This window comes from Aulonocara stuartgranti (genome assembly GCF_965226115.1).
Source record: "Aulonocara stuartgranti genome assembly, chromosome: 17".
Lineage (NCBI taxonomy): Eukaryota > Metazoa > Chordata > Actinopteri > Cichliformes > Cichlidae > Aulonocara > Aulonocara stuartgranti.
In genome coordinates this window covers 14,565,585-14,584,919 of record NC_138953.1, presented here as the reverse complement: position 1 = coordinate 14,584,919, position 19,335 = coordinate 14,565,585, and the positions used below count along the sequence as shown (strand labels likewise).

The 19,335-nt window shown below is 39.5% G+C and overlaps 1 protein-coding gene across 2 annotated transcripts in view; it reads right to left on the bottom strand.

Moving 5' to 3' along the window:
- ghrhrb (growth hormone releasing hormone receptor b) overlaps nt 1-19,335 on the bottom strand; it is a 73,721-nt gene that overhangs the window by 22,739 nt on the left and 31,647 nt on the right. For both annotated transcript variants that reach the window (XM_082509900.1, XM_082509901.1), the window contains exon 3: nt 8,891-9,001. In XM_082509900.1, coding sequence (XP_082366026.1) covers nt 8,891-9,001 — 111 coding nt within the window. The remainder of the gene's footprint in view (nt 1-8,890; nt 9,002-19,335) is intronic.

Sequence of the window (19,335 nt, the reverse complement as noted above, 5' to 3'; positions counted from 1 at the left end):
TTCAGCCCTTTTAAGTAGGGTCTTTTCTTATTTTTTCAGTCATTCACATGTCAGTCCTAAGTGGCGTAACAAATGAAAAAATGACTGAGTTTAGTATTTTAGTTTTGCTCATTGTTATATTTTCTGCATAGTCTGTTCTTTATTTACATATTCTAGCTATAGTTTCTATTTTTTTAGTTTTCTGTGATGTTATATCCAGATTATGTTTTCTTTTTGAAGTTCAACTTATCACTTATTCCCCAAGGTTTTTTTTCCGTGCCCTTCTGTGTTCTCTGTTTCAAGTCTGCATTCCTGTGTCCAGTATGGAGGACCAGAAGTGCCACATGCATGCAAATGAAGAATGTTGTGCTTCAATAATGAATTGTGCAATAAAATATGCATTAGGAAATTCATTTAAAATTTCTTTTTATTTGTTTATTTATTTAAACAATTGTCCATGTACACAAAAAGTCCATGTGAACAAAAAGGCAAAAAGGTTATTGTGCCAGGTGTTATTCTTGGGAGTTGAAGAGCAAAACTCAAACAGTGAATTCACTTTAGATTGATAAACTGGAAAAAAAATTCCAATATAGCTGGATGGGGGTGTTCTTTGACTCAAGACTTTTGCACAGTGCTGCTGTGCAAATTACCAGCAACCAACCCCCTTTCTTCCATTTGCCAACCAAAAAGCAAATGGAAAAAAGTGTAAATGGACCGGGATTAGGGTTATATCCTTTGCTGTGTGCATCGGCACGTGCATTTTAAAAACTGGGACACAGATGCACAATAAGAAAACATTCATCCATCACTCTTATACACCAGCACCTCCTTATAAACACAGGAATGCACATGAGCACAAATATTCTGAGAGTTTATCAGAAGAGATACTGCACCACAGCTCTTAAGATTCAGTGGATTACTCCATCTTCCTGTTAATAGTGTGAAAATACAGCAGGCACATGACAACCACGTGTAAACGCTGATAATATTACCACAGATACAGTACATAACTACTGCTGCTACTAAAAATTACACGTTCACCATTTGAAATTTTTTTGTCTTCCATTTCAGTTGTTGTACCACTTCATATTTTCTTTCTAAAATTTATAACTGACAGCATATGCAACTAGTTTTGCAACTTTACCTTAACTGAAATTTAAAATGTCAATACATTTAAACAGCTGTGTGTTTCACAGCTAAAGCGGAATTACAAATTCCATATAGAAAGCATCTACCTAACTAGTCAGAAGATTCAAACTCAGGATCTTCTTGCTGTAAGGTGAGGTGAGAGTGCTAACCATTGCACTGCTGTCTTGCCATTTACCAAGCTTTTATTGATTCACCAGTTTACACAATATAATTCTACCCAGCAGAACACCATACCACAAATATTATGGGTTATGATATGTCACTTACATTTCTAGAGCTGTGAACATCAGGCTGCTGAATTAGATATATATGTATTTGAAGCTGATTCCCTGGTCACTTGCCACAGTAAGTCAGTTCTAAATCATGCAATTCCAGTTCAATGTTTCTCTACTGACAATCAAAGTCAGCTATTCAGGATTCATACATAACATTCTATGTCACACGTTGATCCATGTGAGAAACTGCCTATTATGCTTGCAGTCATTTTGGAGCAGAATCAGCCTTTTGTGTAGCGCCTTCAGTCTTTTGGGATTCTGTGGATAGAGTCAGGTATTTATGTTTTGTTTTTTCTTTGTAACCATGTGTACACATGAATAGAATTTAAACAGTATGTGACTTCTTTCACAAGGACTGCTACTGGATCAAAGTGTGATGCTGCTTCTTTGGTGGCTGAGGAGTGGCCTTGTGTGGACAAATATTTAAAGTTTAAGGGACTGGATAATGTGATGACCAGTGTTGGTCAAGTTACTTGAAAAAAGTAATTGATAACTAATTACTTATTACTTCCCCAAAAAAGTAATCCCATTACTTTACTGATTACTTATTTTCAAAGCAAATAAGTTTAGTTACTTAGTTATTTTTAAAAAACACGATTTACAACCTGAATAGGTAATAAAGCGATAGATCTTTCAGCCCAATTCTACTTTTTCTGCATAATCCATCATACAAAATGTAATCAAATGGAAAAGTCTCGTTTTAAAACTTGTTTTATTAGTTTTAATCTTTTAACTTTATGCATCAAGCAAAAATTCAATTATATGCAACATTCACTGACTGGAAGAAATTTGTTTAACATTTAAACCTATTTTCTGCACATAAAATAAAATAGGTTTTTGGTGTTTACACTCAGTCTTTCAAATAAATGCAAGTAAAACACAGCAGAAAATAAATAAAATCAAAGACTAGCGGTCCTGTTGTTCTATTTTCACCTGTAAATCAGAAGTTGGGTAGGCGGAGGTTTACCCTGGTGCAGGTGTGCCGCAGTGGTCAGTGGAAGAATCTGCGGGTTTGTCTGTGAGTTTCCCATTCCCTGGTAGCGTACTTGGTGCTTGCTCAGAAGTTAAGGGTTTTTTTTCGCTGTAAAAAGAAGTTTTCTTCCCACGCAGTGAGCAGCGGACGCTAATGTTGTCACTTTTTACGGAATCAAACTCAAAGTAAGGTCAGTACTTCCACGCTTTAAACGCTGCATGATCATATGCTCTTCCGCACTCAATATATTATCCATTGTTGATCTGCACACAGCTGTTGCCACGAATGTCACACTCGCTTACCTCATTGTCATGAGACACTCTCGCAATTAATCACGGTTTTAGTAACACAGTAACGCAGCATGCTTACGGGAAAGTAACAGTAATCTAATTACCTTTTTTGCAATAGTAATCCTTTACTCATTACTTGAAAAAAGTAATTGGATTACAGTAACCTCTGGTGATGACACTGACTAATAATGTGCTGGAATGCATAACAGTTGAAATCTACAAAGACTGTAAAGACTGGATGCAGGAAAAGTTCACAGGAAAATGCCAAAAAATTTAATTTGTGTAAATTTTAAAAATTTAAATGTTAAACCCAAATAAACATAAAATGACAGAGCCTATAATATATAAGAGCCTGTAACCTGAAATCATTAGAAGTTCTAGAATCACATCATATTATGGCATTCTTATAGACAATATATTTTCAAATGATACTGAAAATAATGTAAATAGGTTGATTATTAATAAATAATATCAGTGACCATTGTCCAGTTTTTGCAGTTTATGATAGGAACTAAAAGCATAAGTAAATGAAAAGAAAATGAAGAATACAGATGAGTCCTCAGTAATTTCCTTTAACTGCTTTTTAACAGAACTGAGGTTAAATATGAGAACCAGGATATTAATTATGTATATGACAGATTGATTACCGTAATTGTCGGGCTATAAGCCGCTACTTTTTGCACAAGCTTTGAACCCTGCGGCTTTTAGTCAGGTGCGGCTTTTCTAAGGATTGTCCATGATTTTTGTGATATCATAAGAGGATTTGTTTTGTTTGTTCCGCTGTTGTACGGCACTACGTTGCCTGGCGGAAGGGAATGTGATCAGATACACAGTATCGGGGTTCAAGAGTGGTATGTTGGTCACATGTCCGTCCGCCAGGCAACGTAGTGCCGTACGAAGTAGCGCGAAAAACAAACTTCAAAGTAGTGCTACGTGTTCAGCGGGAGGCGTGGATGACGAACGGCGATAAACTTGCGAAAAGCAACTTATGCCCAACTCCACCAGTGAATTCTGACAGCGTGGAAAAGTGTGAAAACATCCATGATCACCAACGGATTTTGAAGGGCTGGACTGTTGCATGGTGGAGAGGAGGACACCGCCACGGCCCTTCAGAGGGTGTTCGACTCTGACACTGACAACGAGGATTTGTTTGGTTTTGAAAGTGACAACAAAGGAAAGGAGCTAAGAGTGGATGACGAAGCCACCCTGAGCCTGTTCGTTTCCGACACTGGAGAAGAGGACTTTAGTGGTTTTAGTGCGCACGAAGAAGAGAAAGATAATGGTGAATGACTGACTTTTCTTCTTGTTAAAGCCGTGTCACTGCACCTGAGCCCAAAAGGTAGTCCGAATCTATTCTTCTGGTGTGCTGTAGGTTATTGTTATATACTACATTTGTTACTCGTTTATGAAGCACAGTACATGTTTCGTACTTGTAATTACCGGTACTTGTACGTATACCTAAAAAGTTATGCAAATATGTACCCATAACTTGTTTTTCAAAATATTAATAAAAGGGATGTGTCTCCAAACACCCATCTCTTTCCTGACAATTCCCTTGCATATTCCTTTTGCATATTCTCTTACATATGATAAGTCAACATTGAAACACCTGCGGCTTTTAGTCAGGTGCGGCTAATGTATGTACAAAACAGGATTTTCTCTTGATTTTAGCTTGTGCGGCTAATATTCAGGTGCGCTTTGTAGTCCAGAAAATATGGTGGATTATTTGCCTTATTGTTTAATATAAATTGCCAATAAAGCAGTATAGTAAAAAAAACATATATATACTGACTGTCCATGGATTTTAAAAAAGGGTCTACAAAGTGCATGTAAAAAGAAATATTAACTATACAGAGATTAAATATGATCGATGGCTACTTCTTCACTGTAGCCAGGCTGACACAAAGTCAAAACTCTGCTGAGCCAAGCATTCCTGTCTCTATTATTGGGTTACTTGCCAAAGACATTTAAGCTAATAATGGTATAAGTACTAAAGGCAATGATAAAACCATTCCTTAAAAAGGTATCACTCCATCCATCTGTCTTAGCTAATTATTGGACAATCTCAAACCTACCTTTTATCGCAAAAATTCTTTAAAGAGAAGTTATAAAGCAGCTAACTGATCAATTACAGAAAAATGGTTGATTTGAAGAGTTTTACTCAGGTTTCAGAGCTCATCACAGCACAAAAAAAAGCATTAGTGAAGGTTACAAATGATCTTACGGCCCCAACAGTGGAGTCATCTCTGTGATTGTCATCTCAGTGTTGTGTTTGATACTGTTGATTGTAATAATTTAATACAGCGCTTAGATCAGGCCATAGGAAATGGCCTGATATCACTCCAATAGAGCACTTCGTCCTCAGACTGCAGGCTTACTTGTGGTTCCTAGGATATTTAAAGTAGAATGGGAGCAGAGCCATCAGCTTTCACCTCTTCTGTGGAACCAGCTCCCAGTTTGGATTAGTGAGACTACTTTCAAGATTACTTCCACTTCCAACCAATGTTCCCTCTAATTTTTCATGTGTCTGAGCGAACACACAAACTCCCTGAGCGGTCCCTTGAACCACTGTGAGCAACAGCAGACGTGTGCACTGTGGTCACGCCAGCATCGAATCCATCCAAGTTACATGGTTTATTAAAATAATCAAATTACAGTGGTACCGGCACATAAGGACGCTGTCATAACCTGTCAACGACATTGATTAGGTGCGTATATAAGAATGTGAATCGCATCATTGGCTGGACTATGGGATAAGGTGGCATCGTTCTAATCCCATACAGGAGCAGCCAGTCACTCACTGAATAACACTGCAAAACAGAATTGTTAACGTATTTATTTTAATTTCAGTTCAGGTTAGATTTCTTTGTGCACAACACAGATTTTCTGTGTGCAGAGCTTAGAGGGCACATTGCTTCCAACCCTAACTATATGCTTTTGATAAGCATATAGTTAGGGTTGGAAGTGGCCCTAAAGTGACCCTAAATCCTCCCTTCAATACATTGCAATGGGCCTAGGCTACTTTGGCTGCTTTGTTTACACTTTACACAAGCTTTAAACATAAAATTGTACTTGTAAGCTGTATTTTAATGATTTTGTCATTTTAGGGCATAAAAATAGCCCATTCCATAAGTCTGCACAGCGAGCAACATTTTAGTTGATTTCTATAAACTGTCACTTGCTGCCTGTGAATCCAAGGTTACAACAAAAACATAATATTAGAAACGTTTTTATTAGATAACTGTAAGTATTAATGGAGATGATGCAGGTGAAGGGTGCAAATGCTGGATTTGAATTAGCTGAATTCAAAGCAATGTTCTCCCACCATTGCCTGGAGTTAGAATAGTGGAGCTCAGCCACAGTGACCCTTATGGAATAAATGATGCACACAAGGTCACCAGGTATATGGTGCAAGTTTGTGTTTGTGAGAGGAGGATACAAAGTTTACACTTAAAAAAAAAAAATCTGTTTCACTATTTGAAAATGCCTGTCCGACGCTTAAGCGAGGAGAGTGTGGGTTTGAGTCGTGGGTGGATTTAGCGTTATCCAGCTGTATTAGCCTCAGTATAAAGTGGCATGTAGAGCCTGCAGGCCTGCAGCCGCGGCAAATGGCAGGATGTGAATGGAGGTTGAAGGCCAAGGCTCCAGGGAGGGCATTAGAGCTCACAATGCTATTCCTATCGAGCAGCACCAACTCATTCCTGAAGGAAGGCTTATACAGTGAACTCTTTGATTTTCCAATTCATTATATTCTCCCACTGAAAAGCCTGGATCACCTGCACAGTTACAGAGCTGGACTTATCGGTACTGTCTGTGGAGGAGGAAATCCAGTGGGGTCCGAGAACCCACTAACACTGAGTTATGAGGTCATCAGCAGCTACCTCCGCCTCCTGATCCCTCCACGCAAAGTATACACTTTCACTCTGCATTTTTTCCTTTTTCTTTTTTTCATTTAAGCAGTGTTTTATTCAAGACTGGAAATTAGTCAAGTAAATCTTTTCTACACACAGCCTCTCACTTACTGTGCATGTTCTCTGCTGCAACTACTTATTCTGTTTAGCAACAATTTAGCAAAATAGCTGACACAACAAAAGGGCAGGCACTCAGTCAGCCAGTGATCTTAGAGCTATTTGATCAGTTCATATGAAAGTTTCATACCTTTAATTACATTCAATATAGGCACAACTCAACTCTTATAGTATGGACACCCTACAACAACAGAGCGAAAGCTCCAGCAATCAGACGACCCCGTGTGAGCAAGCACTTGGTAACAGTGAAAAGGAAAAATCTCCTTTTAATAGGAAGAAACCTTCAGCAGAACCAGTCTCAGGGAGGGAGGAATCTGCCGTGACCACTTGGTGGGTGAAGGAAGTGAGACAACACACATTGGAGAGAGCCAGAGGATTATTAATAATGATTAAATTCCAAGTGGTGTATAAACACAGAGAGGGAAGAAGACACATTCAGTACATCATGGAAATCCCCAGTTGTTTAGGTCAGTTGCAGTGTAACTACGGGGGGTTCAGGGTCACCATATTTTAAACCTAATCCTGTAAATTTCTGTCCCCTAAATCTAAACTGGGAACTGGTTCCACAGAAGACAGTAGATTCTTCTGCTAAAAAAGAAAAAAAGAAAACAGGTAAAATAACAAAAAATGTGATTCAAATTTAGTTGCTCTTGCTTGTAAGATTTCTTCCTTTTGCACTTCTGTAAGAATTTTACAGCAATGTGGAGAAGCTTCTGGGAGTGCATTAGAAAAGTTGCTTATCTAATGTACACTGTTTTCAAAGTAAACTGCAAGTTTATACATTGTTACGATCCATGATCATGTCCCATGTCTGTTTCCATGGTTCCTGCCATAAGAGTGTGTGTGGGTGTGTGCAGGTTTCCCTCCTAGGTGTGTGTGTGGTGTGCGGTAGCTGTTGAGACAGGTGGAGACTGGAGAAGTTCCAGGGATTATCGGATGGCCTCTTAACCTCCAACTCACCTCACCACTCCCCTTTTCTCCTCTGTACCCAGTAAAGAGCCAGCTGTTTACCAGCTTTGAGTGTGTGTTGCTTCAAATTCAAATTCAAATTTTATTTGTCACACACACAACCATACACAGTATGACATGAGGTGAAATGCTTGTAGCTGTGCAATGCAATGCCCGACCATTAAATGACAGTGGTTTTATTTGCAATTTATAGGTTATACAAAATTTACAGATTTAACTTAGAAATTTACAGTAAAAAAATGTGCAAATAGCAGAAAGAGATATTAATTATAGGAAGTGTGCATGAAGAAAAACCAGAGTGCGTGTGGTGATGTGATGTGTGTGAGAGTCCAGTCCCATTTTCTTGGGAGTAGCAGGAGTGGGGAGTCACACCTATGTTGTGTCTAGGTCTAGGCAAGGGTTGTAAAAGACATTTAGTAAAGACATTACATTTTGTTTCAGTGGCTTATTTTTATATCTCATGTCTAAATACTGATATCTTCTTTGTCATTGTTTATCTTTCAGATATCCAGAAATGCATGGTTTTTTTTTTATTCTTAGTTGTGTCTGTATCTATCTGTCAGTGATTTGTTGTTATGAGAGACTGGAGAGAGTCTATTATGTTTTCTTTAAACCAGCCAGCTGGATGAGTCAGAGTTCTGGAAAAGGTGAGGGTCGTGTAAACAGTCAGGACAGCACTAGTCTCTACAGTGTGCAGTCTAGAAAAATGTAGTTTTTGTAAACCACTCAGTGAAAACAAAACATTGGTGCTCAAAGATCTCTAAATATACCACAGTCAGTTGCTGAGCTCTGAAGTGAAAATGGACAAATGCAAATGGTTTTTAGGTTCAAATCTTCCTTTTAGTGGCATCTAAAAAAAACAACAACATTCTTTTGTTGAGTTGGCTCACACACACACACACACACACACACACACACACACAGATAACATCAAGGAGGAAAACACTATACAGACAGAAGCAGGAGGATAAAAAGATCGCCATGACTGTTGGCAGCATTATTAATCACTTTGTTGCCCTGCCTCAACCAACGCTGATGGTTCTGCTGCAGTTCCTTGCAGTTTATATCAAGTTAGGATCCCTAACATAAGAACATTGTTTTTAGAGCATTAAAAAAACACAGCCAAGCATCTTCAAAATGTCAAATTTTGGTACAGTAGCAATTATTTAAATTAGCCAATTAAACCAAAGAAAACTAATCATTCAATTTGAGGTGAAATGGACTTACCTTGGTTATTAGGCAACAGCTGCCAGATGCCAGAGGCGCACGAGATATTGACCACCTGTCCCACCTCAGCATGATACCAGCACTGAAGGTTGTCCCAAACTGTTGGACAGCCTAACAAGGAAAGACAGTAATTACCAAACATTATAGAGTCTCAGTTAGCAGCACTAATACTTTCACAGCACAGGTGAGTAAACAGAAATATTACATATGGTCAGACCATCATCAAAACAAAAATATACTTGCTGGACAAAGACACAGTTCTTGTAGTTCTGCCTCTGCACACCATCAAATGCTTCAAGTCAAACAATTGCAATGTGACTGAAGTGCAGATTTTTAGCATTAATTCCAAAACTTTGCATTAAAAGCTTAAGAATTACAGGTTACAGATTAGAAATGACAGATTTTCGAGCTGTGTTCAAGTGCTCAAAAATTATTAGACCATTGACTAATATGCAGTTTCATGGGCAGGGAAGACCTGATCTATGAGCAGACATAAGTAGATATAACATATAAAGTTGATCAGATTGTTGAATTTTTATTTCACTTTAATTAGTAATATTAACATGTCTTCCTGAAGTCAATAACCATGTCCTTGGTTTTCAAGGTGTTGATCATTAAGAAGGACTGATCACACCACGAAACAAACTCATCCACAACAGGCCCATGGGAATCCTCTTCACCATGAAGGAGGCTTACAATGACTGTGTCATCTGCATATTTAATGAAATGCCTGTTGGCCTGTGTACTGCGACAGTCTTTAGTGTACAAAATATACAGTAGAGGAGAGAGACAACAACCTTGTGGTGAGCCAGTAGAAGAGTTCAATTGTTTGGAAAAACAGCGGTTCACACACTGAGATCTGTCAGTTAAAAAGTCTAAAATCCAACCAACCAGTTTAAATCAAGTTTAAACTGGTTAAGAAGTTTATCAACTAAAAGATGTGGCTGGATAGTATTAAAAGCTGAAGAAAAATCGATAAATAAAAGCCGAGTATGAGCTTTAGCACCATCGAGATGGCAATAAAGGAAATTCAACAGAGTGACCACTGCATCATCAACACCTCTACGAGGCCTGTATGCAAATTGTAGTGGGTCTATAAGATTTTCTACTTGCTGCAGGATCTCCTTCCTGACAAGTTTTTCAAAGGACTTTAGGAGGCCTAAAATCATTTAATGATGTAGGTTTTGTGGTCTTAGCAACTGGAGAAATAATTGATTTTTCCCATACCTCTGGAACCTTCTGCTGCTGAAGTGATAAAAGAAAGATGTAATAAAAAAAATACTGCATAATTGCTCAGTGCATGTTCCAAGAACCTGGTCACATATACTTAAGGACCTGGACTTTTATTAGTCTTACTCATTTTAAAAAGATTTTCCACCCTTCTTTCATCAAAGAACAAAGCGGGGGGAGGGGGGCTCTGGTGCTCTCTATTAAGAAATCAAGTGTATTCCTAAAATTATAATTATCAATGAATCTCAAATAAAATCTATTCAGCTCATTGGCTAACTGAGAGTCTGAACTAAAACCAGGGAGACTTATCTTATTACAGTCACTGTAACAGTGACCAGTCATGTGTTTCATACCTGCCCAGGCAACCCTTAAGTTATTGCTACCCATCTCCGCCTCTACCTTACCCTTGTATTTTATTTTGGCTTTTTTAATTTCTGATCTGATCTCCTTCCTAATTTCTCTTACTTTCAAGATATTCCCTTCAATAAAAGCTTTTTTCCTTTCATGAATCAGCCTCATAAGGGCTTTTGAAGACCATGGTTTGTTATTAGGGAAAAATGCAAAACCTTTGAAGGGATAATCATGTCTCTGCAAAAGGAGATATAGCTGCAGACAACGTCAGTGAGTTCATTAATGTCTCTACATGATTCTGTAAACACCGACCACTCTGGTCGCACCTTTTATGGAACTGTAACATAGATCCAGAGTCTTATTGAAGCGCGTGGGACAGTTCACATACTGATAAAAACTGCTCAGTGTTTTCTTCACATCGCAGCGATTAAAGTCCCCAAGAACAATATTAGGGGCCTCAGGAGAGAGATTGTAGTGAGTCGATGACGTTGGAGATGGTGCCAGTCGCATTCTTAGGATTCGCTTTAGAATGGATGTAAACGACGGTGACGTTAATCTGTGGGAATTCCCTCGGCAGATAAAACGGCCTCAAAGACACAGAGAGGAACTCAATGTCAGGCAGACACACTTGTTTACGAACAGTAACGTTTTTACACCATTTCTGATTTATATACAAACACACCCCTCCTCCTTGAGATTTCTGGGTGGCTCCGGGGTCTCGATCCAGATGTATGGGAAACCCGAAACCCTTTAATTCCAGAGAAGAATCAAGGTCAGAATCCCTGTGAATGCCATTAGACATGTATCTCTGTAGTCCCGTAAATGTGCGACATTCAAATGCAGTTCATCCAATTTACTCCTCAGTGAGGAGTAAAGTGTATCGTATTTTCTTCCTCAATCGCTGACGTAGGCCTCCCTTCTTACCCCGCTTCCTTGCTTTGACTCTGTTAAAAACAAGAGTGCCCCTGTGGTTACCAGATAATCCAGAGCTGGAAAACACTGGAGGGTGAAAAGAGTCCAGAGACGGGCCTTTCCACCGAAGATCCAGAAGAAACTCCCGTGAGTATGTAACTGTTTGTCAGTAGCAATGACTCCAAACAACAGTCAGGATTGCCAATAAAAACATGCGAAATAAAAACCCCATCTTCGTTAAAAGAAGTTCCACAAAGCACAAGCGGATGCTGTAGGATTTCCTCATGCTCAAAAAAATAAAAACATAACTCAAGAATGAAATTAAATAAGTTAAAACACTGACACTGACAGACAGAGACAACCTGCTGGTCACCGCAAGAGCAGCGAAAACAAACTGTGAAGTAGACTTTGTTTTCCTCACTGTCTTCCTCCCAGTTATTTTCAAGTTTTACTCTTCCCTCCATAGCTGATGTATTAAAATCTTATTCAAAAATCAAAATCATCCACTTGTCAGCTCGACCCTCTTCCCACTGTATTAGTTAAAGCTTGTCTTCCCTCATTGGCTCCTCTCATAGTATTATCCACGCTTCCCTTAACACTGGAATTATTCCTCCACCCCTGAAAACTGCTTCTGTCGCGCCAATTCTCAAAAAGCCTGGTTCAGATCCCAATAACTTTGATAATCTCCACCCTATATCAAACCTCGCCTTTATTTCGAAAATCCTTGAGAAAGTTTTTGCCTTCCAGCTTCACTCATACCTCAACGACCATAATCTCTACGAACAATTTCAGTGCCCCTCCCGAAAATCTCCTGGAGCCACCATTCTCCCGAATTTCTCCCGATTTTCCACTCGGACAACAAAATTGAAAAACCATATCCCAGATTGGCTCAGGCAATTCCAGTTTCCAACAATGGCTACTACTGGTGCAGCTACTTAGTTTTAATATTACTCTTATTACTCTTTGTGGGTCACAAAATAAACTTTTAACATATTTTCAGGCGAGAATGTAGCTGTGTAAACTTCAAATATCTGAGCCGGGGAGAACAGCAAACTCCCGGCACATCGTTTTCAAACCCCCGCGGTCTTTCGCTACTCAGGTTAAACATGATATATAAGTCACTTAAATAACTTAAACATGTTATTGTTTTATGTGTTCATGACTAAATCAGTTTGGCTGAGATTAAAGTTATTAGATTAAATTAGATTAAATAAAACTTTATTAATCCCTCGGGAGGGTTGCTCCAGGGTTTTCACACAGCTGAGTAAACGTCAAACAGAGAACTGATTAAACAGAAGTCCAAGATGGTTGAGAATTTACGCCAGCGTCAGGTTATACTTTAGATCGCAAGGAGCAGACAGCAGAGTTTCACTCCATCAAGAGAGCTCATGACATAATTCTGAAGGCTAGACCGTCCAATTTCACAGTCGCTCACTTCCGGCCTACTCGGCCTTCGGAGGACCCGGCCCACTTAGACCACGAAGGCTGGGTCCTCAGGTGGACACAGCCTGTGAATTTGGACACCTCTGCTGTTTCCAGCCGGACAATAATAACGGTGACATTTAACCTATTTACCCGATAAGTAAACATTGCAAAATTCAAGTTTATTGTGTATATACGTATATGTATACCACTCCCCCCCAACAGCCCTTTTGAATGTCTCCCTAATTCTGAGGTCTCAAGGTTGGCAAGTATGTTATTTGGTCTCCCTAATAAGTCCCTCCATAAACTTCAACTTCTTCAGAATTCTGCAGCTCGGGTCATAACTCGTACTCTCTTAAGAGACCATATTACCCCAATTCTTCAACAGCCTCACTGGTTGCCCATAAAAGCCAGGATAAACTAAGATAAAATCTTAGTTCTCATGTTTAAGTGTATTCATAACCTTGCCCCTCCTTATCTCTGTGATCTGCTTCGTATCACCACAGTTTCCCGCTCTCTCAGATCTTCATCTGCCACTCATCTTGTTGTTCCTTCTGCTTGCCTTACCACTATGGTAAGCTTTCAGTCGCTCTGCTCCTCGGCTCTGGAACTCACTTCCTTCAGCCTTAAGAAATGGATTCTCTTCCCTTACTTAAGTCACAACTCAAAACCTACTTGTTTAACCTGGCTTACTCGCTTTAAAACTTGCTGTCAAATCGTGGGGGTTTTTTTGTTTGTTTTTTTAAATTTGTTGTTTGTAGTTGTATTTTGCTGGTTTCTGTATTTTAATTTATTAGAATCTATTTTAATCTACTGTTTTATTGATGTTGTTTTCTCTTTGTAAGGTGACCTTGGGTTTTAGAAAGGCGCCCTCAAATAAAATGTATTATTATTATTATTATTATTATTATTATTATTATTATTATTATTATCATCATCATCATCATCATCATCATTAGTAATTTTAAATACGAGTTCAAAAGAGATGCCTGTGCAAGTGAGAGGAGCCATCATTAGATTAGGAAAAACATGAACCATAAATCCATGAAAGAGAAAACATTTGGATTGGTCAACTCAAAAACTGATGTGTTCTTAAAAAGAATAAATGCCAACAGCATCAAAAAAGTGCATGATGATAGATGTATTTACATAGTAAAGAAAAAGCCTGCGAGTCATACAGTTGCATTCACAACTGGAAGTAATTCACTTGATCTTCATTAGTTTGAAACTGAAAGCTGGTTGTTTGTTGACTTTCCGGGCCCTGGTTGCCTTGGTAGCCCTTGGCAAAAACGTATTTACTACCAAGTAATATCTCAATCCATGCTGACATTGGTAATCGCTTAAGCTGTTTGCCAGGAAGTTGAGAAAACTTTATCACCAATTTGTGTCACCTGTAGCTGCCAAATGTCATTCACTATCCATAGTCTCTGGTCACCACAACACTGCAAATGTTCCCAGTAGGGTCAAAAGGTAAATCAAGAATGTTCTTGAGGAGGCAGGTGTTTCACTTTCAAAGTGTAAAATCAAGAGACACCATCCTGAATGTAAAAACAGGTTTGCAACAAGGTGCAAATTCCCTACAGCAAAATAACAGCATACTCTTCAATGGCAATGTCAGTCCTCCTTCAGCCTAGCCCAGCATGCTTTTATTAAAAGTAGTTATTAAATATAAAATTGAATGCAGAGATACCCACAAACAAGCAGCAACTTAAGGGAAAATAAAGGTTTGATAGACATCTCACAGGAGGAAATGCAGCATTTAGTAATGTCCATGTGTTCTAGGTTTCATGTAGTCAGTCACTGAATTTGGATTTTTATCCAATTATTAAAAACGATTTTATCTTTTAATATGATATTTCAAATCATGTGTGTGTTCCAATAATTTTGAGCCTCTGAAAATGTATAAGTATAAACATTTATAAAAAGCCTATAATTCCTAAACCCATCCAGCCATTCGTTCTCTTCTGCTTATCTAAGTTGGGACGCCTTCATGATTTCACTTTACACATATTATTCAATTTTTTTAAACATGAGAACATTAGTCTTTGACTAACCTAAAGTGTTACAGTGAAGGTTTTGTTTTTCAGGGCATCTTAAAGAGTAATGTGATACTTACCAGGTCTTAAAATGAGATAAATGCAATCTCAGCTGAACAATAAAGCATGACACATTTCACTCTGTCATTATTTATTTAGCAGAAGACAACACAACGTACAGAACCAGTGCGTGGAAACACTAAGCACACCGTTATTGCTCCAAGAGGAGTTAGGAGTGTAAAACAGCAGCCAGGTGCTGATAATTAAACGCACATGAGTAACTGCTCAACAGCAAGTGTGATGACCTTTATAAAAGTTGCTAATGTGGCTTCAGCTCAAACTCTACGGGTCTCAGTTAGTATGTTAAATATTTAAGTTCACGAGAGGACAATTAGAAAAAGATTAATCAAGTACGGCTTGTTGGTAAGACAAGACCAAAGTGGACATGTTTGACCATTATGCAGAGTGCCATATTTGGTGAAAACCAAACACAGCATATCTGCACAAACATCTCATAGAAACTGGCAAACATGTTGGTTGAGGAGATGTAATTTTGGGTTTGTTTTGCAGCCACAGGACCTGGACACATTTAAGTCATCAACCGTGAACTCTGTATGAAAATGATTCTATAATGGAGTGTGAGGTTGTCTACCCGACAGCTAAAACTTGGCTAGAATTTACAGTTAGTTTTTTACATTTTGATATACTTTGTTAATACAATTAACCTGAAATCACACAAAAACCATAAAAGTATGAAAAGGTTAGATTTTTTTTTCTTTTACTCTGACGAACCAACCAACATGTCTAACAAATCATTTTCAAAACTTGAAATGCAAATATATATTTTAATTTTTTTAAATTTATGCACAAATTTTGAACACAACAAAGTTACATACAACTATTTATATAACAATGCAGCCAATACCTCGGATGTTTTTTGTACAATTATTTAAATTTCTTTACAGAAATGGAGACCCAGTGAAACAGGCTGCATCTTGCTGTTACATCATCTTAAAAGAGTCATTTGCTTTGGACACACCGGCGCACCTGTCAACTCCAGATACAACTATGTATAAACAAATGCTCAATGAAGCAACATTTTGAAGAAGAATGGGCCAAAATTCGCCAAAAATGATGTGATGGGGTCATAAAGTCATAGAGAAATGACTTCAAGTTACTGTCTGTGAAGGTTCTCAGTCATCCAGGTCATCGTAGTCAAAGGAGCTTGCAAAGAAAAGCGTCTGGACTTCTTTAAGTTGCTTGAAGACATTTCACCTCTCATCCGAGAAACTTCTTCAGTTCTAAGGTCAAATGGTGGAGAGTCCCAGATATAAACCTAGTGGGAGAAACCCCCCACAGAGGGACAAAAGGACCCCCTGATGATCCTCTAATCGCCTGAGCCAAGGTGTGAAACTGGGTGTGGGTCCCAATCAGCCAGAGTTTCGGGTGTGTTCATTGTGAAACCTGGCCCCACCTTATCATGCGAATTCCTGAGGTCAGATGGCCCAGGATGTGAGTGGGCGTTAAGGCGTCTGGGAAGGGATCTCAAAACTGGATTATAGATGGCAGAGAGTTGGTGTCGTAAACCCCCGCCTCTGTTCAAAGATGGTCGCTCACAGTGGACATAGATGGCTTCTTTCACTCCTCTTTCAAACCATCTGTCCTCTCTGTCCAAAATGTGAACATTGGCATCCTCGAAAGAGTGTCCTTTATCCTTAAGATGCAGATGGACTGCTGAGTCTTGTCCTGTGGAGGTGGCTCTTCTGTGTTGTGCCATGCGCTTGTGAAGTGGCTGTTTGGTCTCTCCAATGTAGAGATCTGGGCATTCCTCGCTGCACTGTACACCACATTGTTAAGTCTGTGTTTTGGCGTTTTGTCTTTCGGGTGAACCAGTTTTTGTCTGAGCATGTTGCTGGGTCTGAAATACACTGGGATGTCGTGCTTGGAGAAAACTCTCCTGAGTTTTTCTGATACACCGGCTACATAGGGGATGACAATGTTGTTGCGTCTGTCCTTCTTATCCTCCCTCGCTGGTGTCTGGTCTTCTTTTCTGTGCCTCTTTGCTGACTTTAAGAACGCCCATTTAGGATAGCCGCACGTTTTGAGTGCTTCCTTTACATGTGTGTGTTCCTTCTTTTTCCCTTCAGGCTTAGAGGGAACATGTTCTGCCCGGTGGTGTAGGGTCCTAATTACTCCAAGTTTGTGTTCCAAAGGGTGATGGGAGTCAAAGAGGAGGTACTGGTCCGCAGAGGTGTGGACTCGAGTCACATGACTTGGACTCGAGTCAGACTCGAGTCATTAATTTTATGACTTTAGACTTGACTTGAAAAAATGTTGTAAGACTTGTGACTTGACTTGGACTTTTACACCAATGACCTGGGACTTGAATTGGACTTGAACCGGTTTACTTGAAAAGACTTGATATTTCACCCCAAATATAAAATTTAACATGCATATTATATAGAGATTGAAAATGTCATTCAGGGGTAGAACCACAAAGGATTCTGGGAACTCGTGGCAAGAGGTACTAGGCTTTTAATTGAAATCAGTCACACAGCGATAAAAAGAAACACAAAAATGTCAAGAAGCCGTTGTATTATTAACTGCAATAGCCGGTCACATGACAGCCACGGGAAGCCGACGGGTAAAGAGATCGGTTGTTATCGGATTACGTCGTTGAAGAGAAATTGTTCGAGCCATGTTTCCGAAGTAACAAAGAGGCGACGGATGGCCTGGATTGCAGCCATTCAAAGACCAAATATAACGTCCCAGAACACTCCAGCTCACAGGTTAGTCTGCTCCAAGCATTTCCACAAAGGTCAGTCTGCTGTTGTAGTTAACACATCATTTTCATAACATAATTGGTGATATAGGTTACAAGCAAGTCTGGCGCTGAACAGAAATTGTCGCTCCTTTGTTTATTGTGCATAAATAGTGAATTGTCCTGACACAATATTGCGTTTCGCTTCTGTTATTATGGTACATTGACAAAAACATATACTTTTATTCACAGGATAAAACAGGTTTTTTGTATCACTAATTGCCCAGTACCATTACAGCATACAGTATTATTGTCACTGCTACATTTCTGTAACGCGTACCAGAAATTATTTCCACTGCTAATTAATTACCGTTGAGCTCAAAGGTCCTATTAATAAACGGTTAACTAATGTGTATTTATGAAGACGATTTGTGAGACTGGTAAACTTATGATAGGTACGATGGTCTTTCGTTCTACACGGTGCATTTCAAGGTGTGAAGTTGGTCACACCCGATCCTCCAAGGAGCTGTTTTCTGACAGTCTCCACGGCCTCCGTTTTCTGGAGACTGTCAGAAAACGACTACAAGAAGACAGCTCCTTGGAGGACAGGACCAACTTCACACCCGATCAGATTTGCACACTGTTAGACCTCTGCCTCACCACTACATATTTCAAATACAACGAAGGCTTTTACACATGTTCCCTCTAAGCCTGAAGGGAAAAAGAAGGAACACACACATGTAAAGGAAGCACTCAAAACGTGCGGCTATCCTAAATGGGCGTTCTTAAAGTCAGCAAAGAGGCACAGAAAAGAAGACCAGACACCAGCGAGGGAGGATAAGAAGGACAGACGCAACAACATTGTCATCCCCTATGTAGCCGGTGTATCAGAAAAACTCAGGAGAGTTTTCTCCAAGCACGACATCCCAGTGTATTTCAGACCCAGCAACACGCTCAGACAAAAACTGGTTCACCCGAAAGACAAAACGCCAAAACACAGACTTAACAATGTGGTGTATGCTGTACAGTGCAGCGAGGAATGCCCAGATCTCTACATTGGAGAGACCAAACAGCCACTTCACAAGCGCATGGCACAACACAGAAGAGCCACCTCCACAGGACAAGACTCAGCAGTCCATCTGCATCTTAAGGATAAAGGACACTCTTTCGAGGATGCCAATGTTCACATTTTGGACAGAGAGGACAGATGGTTTGAAAGAGGAGTGAAAGAAGCCATCTATGTCCACTGTGAGCGACCATCTTTGAACAGAGGCGGGGGTTTACGACACCAACTCTCTGCCATCTATAATCCAGTTTTGAGATCCCTTCCCAGACGCCTTAACGCCCACTCACATCCTGGGCCATCTGACCTCAGGAATTCGCATGATAAGGTGGGGCCAGGTTTCACAATGAACACACCCGAAACTCTGGCTGATTGGGACCCACACCCAGTTTCACACCTTGGCTCAGGCGATTAGAGGATCATCAGGGGGTCCTTTTGTCCCTCTGTGGGGGGTTACTCCCACTAGGTTCTCGGATGAGAACCTAGTGGGAGTAACTAGGTTACTTCTCGGATAAGAGGTGAAACGTCTTCAAGCAACTTAAAGAAGTCCAGACGCTTTTCTTTGCAAACTCCTTTGACTTCAAGTTACTGCTGCTAAAGTTGGCTCTGTAAGCTATTGAATCATGAGGCATACTCATACAAAAAAAATGTATGTAACATGAATGTTCCT